Source organism: Protopterus annectens, chromosome 1.part2 (assembly GCF_019279795.1).
Source record: "Protopterus annectens isolate FY-2018-M chromosome 1.part2, PAN1.0, whole genome shotgun sequence".
Taxonomy (NCBI): domain Eukaryota; kingdom Metazoa; phylum Chordata; order Ceratodontiformes; family Protopteridae; genus Protopterus; species Protopterus annectens.
The window spans coordinates 216,385,994-216,402,121 of NC_056727.1; the positions used below are offsets into that span (position 1 = coordinate 216,385,994).

At 37.4% G+C, this 16,128-nt stretch overlaps 1 protein-coding gene across 3 annotated transcripts in view; it reads left to right on the forward strand.

Moving 5' to 3' along the window:
• Positions 1–16,128, forward strand: part of LOC122788685 (ABC transporter G family member 23-like) — a 1,725,589-nt gene that overhangs the window by 950,633 nt on the left and 758,828 nt on the right. For all 3 annotated transcript variants that reach the window (XM_044055583.1, XM_044055595.1, XM_044055590.1), the window contains exon 16: positions 2,408–2,496. In XM_044055583.1, the coding sequence (XP_043911518.1) occupies positions 2,408–2,496 (89 nt within the window). The remainder of the gene's footprint in view (positions 1–2,407; positions 2,497–16,128) is intronic.

Here is a 16,128-nt window from a genome sequence, read left to right on the forward strand (position 1 = left end):
CCACCTTACCTGCGCAGTCTACGAATGCTGACCAAAGACTTTTACCACACCTGAAATATCCTAGGGGATGCTGTCCTTAAGAGCAGTGAGTCTCTTAGAAGGATGCAAAGGTGCTTTTCTGTCTTTATCTCATGATCATCTACTAAGAATGTGCATACCATCTTGTGGTTTAGATTAACATTTCTCTAATGGTGAGCACAGCCTTCCTGGAAAGACCTGGAACTGTTTCAGGGGAAGCCCAAGCAAGTCTGAAAATGCTGTGAACTTAAAGCATTATCTAACGGGTATTGTTTTTATGCAGAATCAGAATAAATGTAGGATAACAAGTCAATGCCTACCTGCAGCTGATTGCAGATTACTAGTAAAAGATGAATGCACTTATCCAGATATTGATTATTTCAGGACTTTGTGCACTGAGGATGATCTGCATCTGTACAGTGCAGTGCAGCATATGATTTTCTGAGTGAGAAAGTCCAAACCATGTTTCTGATCTGTAGTAGGGTCTTAGGGGATTCCTCTGTGATTTGAGGGAAGCTCAGTGTGACAGAGTCTAAAAACCTGTGCTTTAGACCTTTGTTCACATGCCCTATGAACAAAATATTCAAAATTGTTTCTCTGAAATACCACTGGAGACAGGATCGCACTGCCAGGCATGATGCACAGCTTCATTTGTATCTCTCAAATGCACCTAGGGATCACAGCTACACTTATGAACTGATACATCACAAGTGTTCAACCTGACATGTTTAAGCACTGTATGTTTTGAATATGTTGCTTTCTACAAATTCACTGAAGAAATAGAAGATGGAAGTCCTTGATTTTTTTTGTACAAGACCATGATGCATGTACCTTTTTGCTACATAATGATCTCTGAACCCACTTGTCTTGTAATTCTAATGATCTTTTAAAAAAACATACAAAGTATGAGTGTCTGTGTATGCCTCTGTGTGCATCTGTGTGTGTTAGAGAGAGAGAGAGGTGGAGGTATATGGTAATTTTGGATAAATGCCTATTCATGATCTTATGATGACAATTTGCTCCATTCTTCATGGGATGTTTGTTACTTTTTTGGGAGATTTTTGGATGTCTGTGAAAATGGAGTTCTGTATGTTGCAATCCAGTTAGTATTAATACAATGCAAAACAGAACAGTCAGGTCCATAGTGCAGAGGAATAAAACTCAGAGTTCACCCCAAGGAAATCAAGTTCAGAGAGTAGCTCGAGCAACAGAACAGTCAGCTCCATAGTGCAGAGGATAAAACTCAGAGTACACCCCAGGGGAATCAAGTTCAGCAAGAAGCTCAAGCCTCTGCTGGAACTATTGTGGGAATGAAGAAGAGTGATGAGGCGGAAGCCTGCTTGCTTTTTCTTGGGGGGCAATATATAGTGGTGAGGTACTGACACCACTTGTGATACTTGTGCTGTTCCAGTAAACCCATGTGGTAGCATAGAGGAAGGGGTGATTGAGGGATGCTTCACAACAGAGAAGGAGCTGCCCCCCCCCTCACACTGCCACTGCATATCTCCTCTCTGATGTCAGTCCAGCATGTCAGGAGAGGTGTGGGACTGCATAAAATAAGAAGAAGCTAACCCATCCACCATGAGCAACAGTGCGGTCACTCAGTCCACTGCCATTCTGCAGATACCATTTAATAAGTTTCCCCAGACTATGGTGGATAACAAATGTCAGTCAAAAAAGTATACAAAACATGTCATATAGGGTAAGAGTATGGCCTTAAAGAGAGCTACACTGCTGCAGAAAATCAAAAAGATCAAAAGCCCAATATACCTCTTAATTGTTTATGATTTAGGTTTGGTGTTATAATTTCTGACCATATATTTTGCATTGTTCCTCATAAATTTAATGGTTTTCCTTATTAAAATTGATAAGCTCAATGGTATATATTGTTAAACAAAAGAAATAAGCAAAAAAAGTTTCTTTATCTGTAACTAAATAGAGTTTAACAGCTAAAGCTTTTCTAATAAAAAAAATAAAAATATGCTTTTCTTTTGGGTCTTCTGCTATGATTTTTATTGTTTAGAGGTTGAGAGGTACCAAATGGCTGAGTCATAGCAAAAAAGTCAGTTGGAAGCCTTTTACTATATGCAGTTAGTTTCTTTTTTGTATATATATATATATATATATATATATATATATATATATATATATATATATATATATATATATATATATATATATATATAATGGATTAATATTAGTCAGGCACAGATATAATCTCTGTATATCTGTATGCTTAAGAAGTCTGATGTATGTCCATATTGACTAAGATTACTTATGACTGACATACTTGCACCCATACATGTTTCCATGTGACTGAATTGTTTCAGTATTGCTGACATCACTGAAAGAAGCAGCAAATAGCTGATATATCCTTTTTCTTTACCAGTATTACCTTTTTCTGGGCTGTTGGATTAACTGCACTGTCCTTTGTAACAGAAAAGAAGTGTGGACTTCTGGACCGATGCTGGGTTACAGGTTAGTAGATTTTGTTCTGGTCATATCCCACCTTACATTTTTTCTTTGTACCCATTCAGTATTTAACATGTACCATGTCACCCAGTAGTGACATTAGACATTTATACTGGACCTTGTGTGTCATTTTGCCTCGTGTCCTGATGAGGTCCCTAATATTTGCTGAATGGTACAAATAATTTGGAGCTGATTAACATTTGCTTGGCTTCTTCCTATGCTGTTTGCCTTCTACACTTTATGACCACTTGAAACATACTGCTGTCACCAGTTCAGACTGTTTGCTCTTGTACCTCATGTGAATGAATGAATCTCTCCAGACAAAGAGATGTTATTTTTAAGTATCAAGATTGTTTCTCTCTTCTTCATCTTTTAAGGCTGGCCCTAGTGACTAAAATGTCTGTATCACAAAACTTGCCATTTACATCTACACATTTTAGGGTTAGTAGAAGTACAACCAAGTTATGCAACCTCGAACAGTAGGGGAAGTGTTTGTGGGGATACATTTCAAATATATGGTGTATTAAAATATTTGGAAACATTGATTTGTTCCATTATACCTTTGAGATAGTACATTTAAAAGAAATGTAATTCTTTTGAATGTTCTAATTGATTTTGCCTTTCTGAAAAATTAACAGAAATATTGAGCTTTTCAAATGTAATGACTAGTATCCGCTGTAATTGTCAGAAATGTTCCTGTCATTCCCACTGTAGGCAGGTTTCTATTTATTTCAGTTATTTCTGACTCTAATAAGAAATACCAGTAGGCAGAATCCTGTGATTTACTTAAGTTTAAAGTAACAATACTAGCACTGTTTTTCTTCTGTGGAAATGTCACCAACTAAATCTAAAACACATCTAAGGATGTTCACTTAAGGGAAAGAAAACCTTACCAGAACCAGTGATACAAAGTTTTGAAGTACACCATACACAGAGCTCCATACTGAAGTGTGCCTAACAGTCTTTTTCTTTTCTGCATTACTGTTTTTTAAGTTCATTTTAAACTTTTCACAGACTTACTGTCCACCCCATTTTAATTACTGTGATTTACATTATTTCACTTTAAATGTTTCATCAAATTGTTTCAAAAGTGACTTTATATTTGCAACCAGACTGAGGAAACTATGAACCAGTTTGAATGTCACTAAATATATTTCTATGCATCTTCTCTGGTGGAGGATTTAAACCATTGTGTTTTCACATGCTTTCACGCAAGTATGTATTGTTGTGAATATGGAAATCTGTGGTGAAGGGCACAGACATCTTTACTGTGGCACATACATTCTGAGTTTCCAGCTGATAATTTAATTAAATGTATGTATGAATATAATAGTATGTTTTTCATTGGAACAGATATTAAATGTAGTTCCACTGGTATGCAGTGATGTACCGGATTGTTGTCAGTTCTGAATGGCTTCTTTAGTGGACAGACCTGCTTGATTGTACTGCCGGTGCTCTACGTGGCCCTGAAGTATTGTATGTTCTGTGTGTCTTTACCAAGGCCAGTAATGGGCACTTTGTTTTTTCACTCAAGCAAGAAGCACATCTTTACATGAGAACTGTCCCATTTTTGGAAGAGTCTATAAAATTATGATGGACTGGGGTGTAAAACCTTCCAAGCCAAAAATCTCAAAAATGGTAGTTACAAGAATTCCACACGTGTGGAAACTGGATGAATCAGGAAGTTGAGTTTTCAGTCTGTGACAGCCTGAGGAGCTTATTAAGAAATGGAAAATTTTTTTGTGTGAGGAAGCGGTTCACCATTTTACAAAGCATCACTGCAGGAAATGGTAAAAGGTTTAACTCAAAAAATTGATATTGTTGATTTAATACATAAGCCAGATGACCTGCATCTCATGAGAAAACGTAAGATGCTACTCCTAGAAATGTGACATTGTTGAGTTAACAGCTAAAATGCAGGTCAGAGATTACCAGCTTTAAAATGAGGCTATTCCCTATATATTCTGAGATGGTGGCTCATAGTTATACAGATGAGCAGTGTGCAGTTATGCAATGGTGCACTATAGTATGAACTTATGCAAGCTGCAGACACCTGCAAAGTGTGATTCATAAACATATGCTGTGACTATGTGAAACCCTTGCAAAGTCACAGTGATGGTCATATGCAAAGGAGTGTATAATGACATCTTAATGAAAAAATGTATATAAATGATGCCTTAATGGTATGATACTGAAACACCTTTCCTGGCTTTTTTAATTCACTATTAGCTATGCACATGTGTATTGGGCACATAGGTTATAAAAAAGCAACCACTGCCAATTCAAGTAATTTTACAGTCATCAAAAATGCTTGACCATATGGAACATAACAAAGATGCCAAATGGAAAGAAGTAAAAGAAACAGTAAGAAGTTCAACTGTACAGGATATGAAAAGTAACGGCCAGAGAAATTGAGGCAAAATTAAGAAAAGCTCCTAACTGGAAACCCCAGGCCCAGATGCAGTACCTAACTTCTGGTTAAATGTATTAGCATTGTTACAAAAAGATTTAGCCCTAAGTAAGAAGTACTTATATGTGCAGCCTGAACAGACACCAGCCTGGCTAACAGCAGGAAAAAACGAAACTTGTCCTTAAGTGTGAATCAGCAAGCTATCCTAAAAACTATAGACCAATTGCTTGCCTTCCAACCATGTATAAACTATACACTGGAACTGATGCCAACAGAGTTTATTGTTAAAAGAAAACTCAATCATGGCAGTAGAACAAAAGGGTAATAAAATAAAGTGTTATGGAACAAAGGATCATTTTAGTTAAATAAATTCATAATGGAGAACTGCAAAAACGAGAAGAATCTGACTATGGCATGGGCAGACTACAAAAAAGCATGTGACAGCATCCCACATGCATGGATAAAGGAGTGCTTACAGATGTATAAGATATGCCATTTATTCATCAATTACATTACAGAGAACATGAAACAGTGGTAGACTACTTTGCAGCTAAATGATGATAGAGAGCAAATTATTATTCCAGTAATAAAAATCCAAAGGGGGATATTCCAGGGTGACTGTCACCGCTGCTGTTTTGTCTTGCACTTTACCCATTAAGCTGTCTATTTAACAGATTAGGTCATGGCTACGATCTGGCTCCCAGAAAACAGCAAAGTGTAAAGACCTCACATCTTCTTTTTGTGGATGATTTAAAGCTATAGTTCATAGTTCATCAGATAAGGAACTGAAAGCACAACTGCAAGTGGTCAAAACGTTCACAGATGATACAAGAATATCATTTGGGCTGGATAAATGTTCAAAAGCAACCTTTAATGCAGGAAAGCTGGAGCACCAAGAAAATATCCTGGGACAGGAATGTGATATAAAGGAACTTGAGCAGGATGGAGTGTATAAATGTCTGGGAAGTGATGAAGCATTGATAATTAAACATGAACAAAACATAATAAAGAATATTTCAGAAGACTTAATTTAATACTGACAACTAGGAACAAAGTCCTAACAATAAACCAATTTGTTTTTCCAGTTCTAACCTACAGTTTTGGGGTGAATGACTCCAATAGTTATAGGGTCAGTTGGACAGGAAAACAAGGAAATGCTTCATGCTTATCAAGTGATTATAAAAATCAATTCTGCAGGAGGTATGGGCCTCCTTGAAATTGATTACATGTATAATTCTTCAATCATAGGGCTGCATTCAAATCTGCTGACCTCACAAGATCCAGACATAAGGAAAATTTTAAAACACGAAGAGAACAAGTGTAAGATGCACTCCCCACTTAGTTTAGCAGAAGCATATTGCTGTCAAGCAGGAATGAAGATCAAACCAGAAGACAAAAATCAAGCAGCAACTGAATGTGCCAAAAAATAAAAGAAATAATATAAGGTGAGGGATCAGATGAGATGGCAAAAAATGTGGAAAAGGCATAAATATAGTTGCAAGTATAGAAAACTCCTGGAACAACCTCATGTCGATCAGTTGCTGAGGCAGGAATGGTTAAGGACAGGTGCATTTAAACCAAAAGATGAAAGGTTAATATTGATGGCTCAGGATAGTGGACTATGTGCACATTTACAAACTGATCATGTGGGAGAAAGAGACAAATGCAGGTTTTGTAAAACAAATTTAGAAACAGTCACACATCTTGTTGCTGGGTATGATATACTAATAGCAAAATGGCCTATATATTGAAAAGAATAATAATGTGACAAGACTGTTGCACTGGGGATTGTGCAGACATTACAATACTGAAGTAGCTGAGAAACATTCCAAACATGAGCCACAAAGCATTATAGAGAATGATGAAGTTTATATGACATGGGATAACTCATTACCAACAGTTCAAAAATAGATGCAAGAAAACTTGATGTAGTAGTCTATGAAAAGAAGGCAAAAGTAGCGCTGTTCATTGAAATTGCTATACCCAGTGATTAAAGTGTCTTACGTGCAAAAAGATGTAAAGTCCCAAAATACCAGGATTTGCAGGGAAAATCATGGGCAATGTGGAAGAAGGATATCCAGACAGTTCCAATAGCAGTAAAAGCAATGGGTCTCACAAAAAAGAACGTACAGTTGTATTTAGATATTCTACCGATATTTGTTACTCTGTATGAACTAGGAGTTAATTCTGGGCACATTGCAGGTGTTGAGAACAGCACTTTTGACTAACATCAAAGACTGAAACAATGCTAATTTCATGAACTTTTATCATACATTGAATTAGGAATGGCATACATTCCTGTTATAGAATTAGAAACCCAAAAGACTTGGAGAAATTAAATTCAGAGAACCCATCTATATCAGACTATCAGAGCACTAACCTGTACTTGAACAATTTCTTAGCATATTTGTTATTGTATGGACAATGCCTTATCTGTCGTTGAGGATGTCTTCAGCTAGCACTCCAATGGTCAGGCCACTCAAGTGGGTATTTGAACCTAAGACACCTAGCAACAGTGAAAAAAGTCAAATTCTACCAATGTACTGCATATGTAAATGTGTATTGGAACATGTGCCTGTGTCACATATCTGACAGATATCTCTACTAAACAGTTTCAGTGCAGGAGCACATCTGCAGTGGGAAATATTATGTTGTATAAGGATAGTTAAAAAAGTGAGAAATGTGTTTTGAAACACAGCTAACATATAACTGTGACAATCACCATCTGGCCAAGGATGAAGCCAGGCAAAATTTAAATACTCGGGTGACACTCTTTTTGGTAAGCCAAGGTACTAGTACGCAAATCCAGATTTACCACCAAGTGAGAGATGATTTCCACCATTGTCTGCCTCCTGCATTGTATATACCACCATCACTGCACCACATAGTAATGAAAATCTAAAAATATAGTTGAAAATGTACAGAAATAGAATTCTTCTTCAGCTCTGGCTACCATTCTTACAAATTCATAATTGTAGACATTCCTTAGTTCAAACTAATATTATCAGATCTTTGTAAAATGGCACAGACTGGATTGTTGGGTCCTTGCTGTTTGGTTTGGCTTTGTATGTGGAACTTTCTGTCTATGAACATTCCATGCATACAGTGCCACCAGAGTGATATAGTGGCGGAACCGAAATTCAAAACAGACAGAAAAAATGCGTATTGCTTATCAACAGAAGAAGAAGGAGAAGCAGAGGAAAAGCTGATTTTAGCATTCATTTTTATTTCCAAAAGTCTTCTGTGACAAAACATTCCCTTCACCATACCTCGTGCTGCTGCTGTACAATGTAGTATTAAAATGCAAACAGTTGTTAATAGTATTATTATTTCAGGGAAAATGACTTCAGACCTGGGGCCATAACATTTATGTATTTATTTATTTATTTATTTATTTATTTATTTATTTCACTTTTCAGTAATTGCCTAGGCCAGTAAGTAAGTTATACAAATGAGTCAAACAACATACAATACTTTATGCTTAAATATTTACACATAGCTAATGTACATGGTTTGCATTCATTTTCAACATGATGACTCCATTTGAAAACAACATAACATGAACAATTTCCACTAAACAATAATAGAAAAGCATAATATTATTGTACATATATCTTATGCTACCACCTGGTTACCTTGGGAACTGGCTAATTAGATCATTCAGTTATTCAACAATTGAAATAATAAGAAACAAATCAGCCTCCAGATGTGCGATGAAGCAACACGTGACTGGATTATCTATCATCATAAAAACAATAGCATTGATAGATTTGTTTTGGGTTCCTTCTGAACTTAATGACCCCTTAATAAGTCGAAATCTTGAAGAAAATAGCTACAAGCCACTGGGGTAAACTTGGAGTGTTTTTTCCTCAAAAGCTCAGCGTGAAACTAATCAGTGCAGCTCTGTTGCTCCAAGATGGTTCCATATGAGGTCATATGGCTGAGTTCTGAAAATACATTTTTTTACTGAGAGACGATAGTATCCTAAATTCAAAAGTTGAAAGGTAAGAGATTTGAGTAAAAGGGTGTCCCTTACTGTAACTGGCATCCAATCAGATTTTGAGACAGACAGGTACTACTGATCTATCTGTCAGATGACTCAGAAGATCTTGGGGGCATTCAGGAAGAGTCATACTGCAGCCACACTGTGAGGAATTGTATACATGATGTAGAATGATATAGCCTGGCAAGGCCTAAGCAATCATAAGTGCCAACACAGTGGGACATACCTGTGATACTACTATATAATGACGCCTCACAGTCACAAAATTGGCAGTCTATGTGCAACCAAGTGAACTGTGCTATGAAGAGTCATGTGGCCACAGGATATCAGCATGCAGGTAGCATGCCTGATGTGATACAACTCACACAAGTATTGAAGCACCACATACCTACAATATGGACACATCTGAGAGCCTGTACATGGACTACACAGCAAAGACAGCCAACTGCTTTTATTTTAGCAAGCAGAGGAATACAGAGAAGACCAATGGGAAAGAAGAGCAGAGTGGGGGAGGAAGGGTTCACATTTTTATGGGGGGTAGGTATACTTTATTTGTTTGTTTATTTATTTTTGAAGAGGAGTACAATGGAAAGGAAGTATGGGGAATTCCTTGGTTGGAAGGAGGACATAGGGAAGACGACAGAGTTAGATACACAGAAATAAAGCACAAAGACCACCAGGGGGAAGTAGTGACACAGAAGGGACACTGCAGTAGAGATTAACAGGCAGGCAGACAGACAGAGAGGGAACAACTGGTGGTGAGGAGGAGAGGACTACAAACATGGAGGGGGGTGAATAATACATGAGGAAGAGGAACACTGGGAGGAAGGATAGGGTGAAGTGAGGATGCCTGCCAAGCTGCCCCAGAGGGGAACACTTCCAGAAGTCAATTACTTCAATGACTGACATTAGGAGCAGACTCAGCTGTTAGTGGCCTGATGGCTGGGGTCAGCCAGTTACATGATTCTACCAGCCACATGAAGAGGTGGTCCAGAGTGTCAATATGGGCATCAAGCCTCCAGTCCTCACATGCTAACTAACCTTGAGGTGGGTGAGGACCTTTCAATGAAAACTCTAATGAGGAGCCTATGCCACTCACCAGAGAAGTAGCAACAGTGGCCATGCATAGACAAAGAAGTATGGGTTGGACTGCACAAACTTTGCTGCAGTGGTTCAGTTGTGGTACATAGTAGATGGAATGGGGTGGGGGAGGCAGACCTTTTAAATGATACAGGATATGGATGCATGCTGGAGTATACATTGGTGTTAGTTTGTTGGACACAGGCCAAGCCTAGACAGATGACAGGGCACATGTTACAACAGTCTGTTTCCACACTATTCATAATGGGCTGCTGTGGGAATGTGGTTTTTAATAGTGGAGTAGGGCTGGCTTGAAACTTATTGATGCCACCATTGCCACACGGTATGGGAGTGGTACAGCTGATGCTGCACATATCTGTGCCCAGGAACTGACCACAAGTGTATATATGTCCTTGTACAGAAACATAAATGGCAATGAAGCAGTGTAAGTGACTACAGAAGTTCTGTCTGACAGAGACCAAGGAGTTACTGTAGCCTCCCACTGAGCATGGCTGGATGATTTTCAGCACTGAAAAGATTGATCAGCTCTTCCAGGAACATGTGTGCCAGGAACTGGTTGTAGATGCCAACACTAGAGGTGGCCACAACAAATCAGCACAACATATCTGTTGCAGGGTCCCCAATATGATATTGCATCCCCACACAAAGACAAAGGCTACTGCATAGGAAAAATGGCCACAGATGGAGGTTCACAATCACAGACCATCTGCACTGACATGGAGAGTTTCTGATATCCCTGTCTAAGAAAAGCAAAAGATCTTTGATACCCAGCAGAGGCCTGGTTGTAGGGGCTGAATGGCATGCACCATCACATGTCTCTAATAGGGATTCATCCTCCTTGCATACCACTGGCCTATATACCCTTACCACAGCAGTTGTACTAATATGATGTTATGCCTCATCACATTCATTTCCTTCAGGATGTTAAATTCCTCAAGCTCTTCACTACAGGCACTCCAGGGATGCTGGCAAGGTAGCCTACACCACAAGGTAGTTTGTCTTCATTCTGTTCATTTGCAGTTTGCTGTACCATTGAAGAACTAAGATGTAGGATTGTCACATATTAGCAGTTTTACACACGGGTGTCTGTCCATCTGCCTTCACAAGTACTATGGTCATGGGTCTTCTTCTATGACACAGGATATGCTTGATGTGAGTGAAACAATGGAGCCTAATAATAATATAGTCCTAACTTTGGCAGAGACTGAGGATACAGTGCTACTGACAGAAGTGGTAAATGAGAAGTGTACACTACCATCCCAAATCCATTGACACAGCTGTGTTGCTTTTAGACCCCATGCCTACCTCTCCGATGGGCATGAAGAAGGCATCATGCCAAACTACTCATCACCTGGTCAAATACAGGGAGTGGGCAGTGGTACCACCACAGATCATGGATACAAAGTGGCAGGCTTGTGGCCCTTAATGTCATGTGACACTTACCATATTACCTGATGGCTGCAGAAGGCACCTATAGGCAAGGATGGTCAATGCTAAACATACTTTATTCTAAAGAGGGACTGGAATTCCATGCATCCCATAGGATTCTTTGTGAGTATGGCACATGCCTAGAGTTGCCACTAAAAAGTGAAAATTTGACAAGTGGGCTTACCCAGCAAACAAAATATTAATAGTGTTTTGCTGGAGCTTTTCTTTCTGGACCTCTGCTGATATGGGCCTGAAAATGATGGCTACCCTGGGTGCATACCTCTCAGCCTTTAATCAACAGAATCAGGGACAAAGGCAAAATGTAATGGGGGGCAAAGGTCTAAATTGCCAGACAGATTTTAAATAATGCTCTTATCGACTTAGAAAGTTGCTTGAATAACAGGTTTTGTATTAACATGCATTTTATGAAGGGTATGAAGTATGTAACTCAAATGTGTGTCATTATTTAGTGGATTGCAATCTTTAATTATTTGCCATTGAACCACAAATTTTATGAGGGATGCAACAAAAATATAAGGCAAAAATCGGATATTCTGTGAACTTCTGGACACTTGAGAGGCATGCCCAGCACAAGCTGTCAGGGACAGTGCAATTGTTGGTGTGGGGGTGCAGTACCTGCTTCAAAATTGAAAGATTGTAATGCATCTTCAGTCATGGCTGAAGCACCTAAGATGTCTGTGCAGGATATTTTCACAGTTGTTCTCTGTAGTTCACTTCCTCCCTGCCTCCCCTTGCCATTTCTGTGCATGTGTGTGTGCACAGTGCAGGAAGGTTTGTTTAGCAGGGAATGCTGGAATAGAACTAACTGAAACAGCAGTGAATTGTGTCTGGAATGGACCAGCATTCAGGCAGATGTACCACGATCAACTAACCTTTAGCCATCTGGACTCACCAGGCATTTGAAATTGCTTATTGGAAGCTGTAGCTTTCTGATGGTCAGGGTTCATAGGAGAAACACAGTTGTTGTTTGCAGTGCATCTTGATCCTGAGGTGGCATTTGACAGACCTAGATAGGGAAAGATGTGGAAACTAGTAAAAAGTAGTATGGAAGATGTGATAAATATAATTTCAGCCCTACATTAAAATAATTGTGCAAAACTCCATATAACAACAAAGGGAATGTTAACAAGATATTTTCAAATTACACAATGAAAGAGACAGGATAACCATGGTTATTTTTAACATATAAGACTGAAATAACAGGGAAACATCTCAAATAATTGGAGCCATGATTGTGAGACCTGGACTATAAATAAAGGTGTGGGCTGAAAAATCAATGCTTCTGCTTGGTGTAAGAGAAAACTTTTTGGGTTCCATGTACTGCCATTACTCACTACTTGAGGAAATAAGTCTGAACTAATCACTGGAAGGCATTATAGTAAAACTAAAACTCAGATACCCTGGCCACATAATGCAAAGACAGGATCCACATGAAAAGATGATGATAATTGGAAATATTGATAAGAAACATATATGGGAATGGCAGATTAAGGTGGATGGACAGCATTACCTAAGTAATGAGTATTAATCTGACTTTGTGCTAAAGTCCTTAAGGTTATGAAGAGTCAGATTTGACTAAATGAATAGACAATAAAATGCCAAAACTTAAAAAATTAAATGCCCAGTAATTGTTTATGTGGGTAACTTAGCCATTCATGCATTGACTACATGAATAATGAGAGAGCAAATACCTAACACAGAAAAGTCTATGTCACAATAAATGTAAAAGATAAATATATACAAGAACAAATTAATGATTCATACTAGAAGAATAAGAAATTTGTAGAGCATAACCTGTATTTACTGTACATCTATTATTCATAGTGATGCTGCTGATGGTCCTACATTAAGGCAGGTTAATACATTGAGGATTCTTTTCACATATGTAAGAAATATTAATATGTTTTGTCATACAATTAAAAGGAATTTGGAAGATCTTAACTATGGACCTTGAGATAGAATATGCTGCTGGGGACATCCATATTTCACTTTGAAAACTAAATCTAATCTTAAAAAGCAGCCATGCTATAAGCATTACCTTGCTCCAGCACTGAAGTCAAAAAGGACAAGCATCTACCCTTGTAGGGATTGTAATTATTGTGGTGATATTTTAGGACAAAATATCTTTGTAAATGCTTTCTCATACATGAAATATAAGATAATTGGGTATACAAGCTGTAATACACAACATTTAATATATGAAGTTAAATGTATGCAATGCCCTAGATTTTATATTGGCAAAACAAATAGAAATGTCAAAGAAAGAATTTATGAACATCTATACAATATTAGGAAAGAAACTTCTCCTAATGCTTTAGCAAAGCACATATACAGGAATGGACATGGTATAATTTTCAGTTTATGATGCTACAAGTTATACATGACAGTTTGTGAGGTGGTAACATAGAGAATGCTACAGAAAACATTGAATATGAATGGATTAGCAAAGTTAATGCTGTATTTTAGAACCTGATTTGGGGGCGTGGCCAAGATGAGCTCTGAATAGCTGCAGATTCTATCAGCTCCACCAAGACAACTACTTAACCAAGGCATTTGTGTCTTGTAACTTACAAACTGGAATATTTTCTTATCAGTCTTGTTTAAGGACAACATCCTCTACAATAATATCTTAAAAAAAACTGAATTGGACAAATTTTCCTGTCAAAAATCACTTGAAAATATTCTACTCATCTTAAAACATCAGTATGAGCTTCTTAAAAACCAGCAGCCAGGAATCCATCATCACAAAGTAAATTCAAACATTATTGACAAATATGCATGACTTAACAATCAAAATAGACAAAAATAGACTCAAAAATATAAAATTTTCATAGAAAATTGCTCAAAGCAGGTGGACTTACTACAACAAAATAAACACATTACTGGTATAGAGGAAGCACTTAATGATATGGACTCCAGAATAAAGGAAAGTGAAAACACTATAGAATTTCTACTTAAATAAAATACTCTTTTTCAAACCAAAATTAGGATTATTGGGCTACCAGAAAACATTGAGGGCAACAACATGGTAAGCTTTTTAACTTCATGGCTACCAAAAACACTTCACTTACCAGAAGCTTTATCTTTTGGTATAGAAAGAGCCCATAGGTCCTTATCTTCCTCTAATACTAATAAGAAAATACCCGAATCTGTAATTGTAAGATTTTTATCATCATCTGATAAAGAACTGGTTCTAAAGACTGAGTGGGGAAAAGCACCAATAAAAGTTAATGAGGCAGTGATACACTTTGACAATGGCTATTAAGGTTATAGCAAAAATAAAATTCTTTTTTACCATTAATAAAAGAACTCAAAAAAGCCCAACTGAAAACACACCTTTTATTTCCTGCTAAATTAAAGATCTTTCTAACAGGTTGTCCTAAGATATTTGAAGATCTGGACTCTGCCTTGGCTTATGTCAAAAAACATAAAATTCTTGATAAAATAGAAGAGATAGAGTGGGCTAGCCCATCTCTGAAGAGAATGGCATCTGGCACCTCTTGGAAAACAACAGATAAAAAAGACTAAAAAATAAATGACATTCTTTATTGTAAGTCATATCTTATGGTCAACCTATATTACAATTTAAAATGGTTATCTATGTCTCACAGGTTTCTACAAGGTAAGCCAATAATACTAGATGTTAATAATGGCAAAGTTATATATGTCATCTTTTAAAAGGAAATGAGGAGGGGGAGTGGGAAGAGGAAAAAGGGAAAGGGGGAAAACAAATTGTTTCTTAATTAATTATTTTTATCTCAGAAACACAGATAAAGATTAGTGAAAATGTTTACTTATTGCTATTTATGTTTGAATATTTAAAGTTGCATGACATATCTTGATATCATGTGTATATATGTCCAATACTGATATAGTGGTGTTCTGAGAAAAGCAGGAGACTTCTGTAATTTTCTTTTTTGCTTTTTTATCCTCTTTCTGTTTTTAATCTTATTCTATTTTGTTTGTTTCACTTTAATACTTATCTGTCACATGTCCTAATGTAATTGAAATGTGAATGTTATAGGCAGAATTGGATTATTATTGCAGCCTTGAATTGCTTTGAATTGTACTAATATTCATGCTGACATAGTAGAGAGGGCCTTTGCAATCCCTGTAGCTAGGCTCACACTAATTAATGTAACCATATGCTTATTGAAAAGAAAAAAAAGAGTTTAAAAAAGCTGTCTTACAAATTTTTCCGCTGAAAACAACCTAACAGACAATTTTGGACTCTAATCATCTCGAGCAGTACATCTGCGAGCCAGAAATGCCTTTAGTTTACTTCGAAGCAGCGTGGAAATAGAAGAGAGCAGCTTATTGAACTTTGAACTTTTGCGTCACTCATAAGTGACGCAAACTCACCAGGATATCCAAAACCAGGAAATAAACCCATCACAAACTGAGAACAACTAAAATGGAACACCTACAATAAAAGAAAAGAAAAATCAGTCCCTGGGATTCATGAAAGCTGATTTTCTGTGCAGGAACAGTATAGGAGCTCCTGCATGAAAAATGGCCACCGAGCAATCCAGGAAAGTGCCGTTTTCATGTGCACGAGTGTCCCTACACTGTTCTAGCACAGAAAACCGACAAATATGCAAATCATCTCATTTGCTGGTAAAAAACATGCAAATGAGGTGATTTTGCAATCCAGCAAGCTGCCAGGTCTATGTGC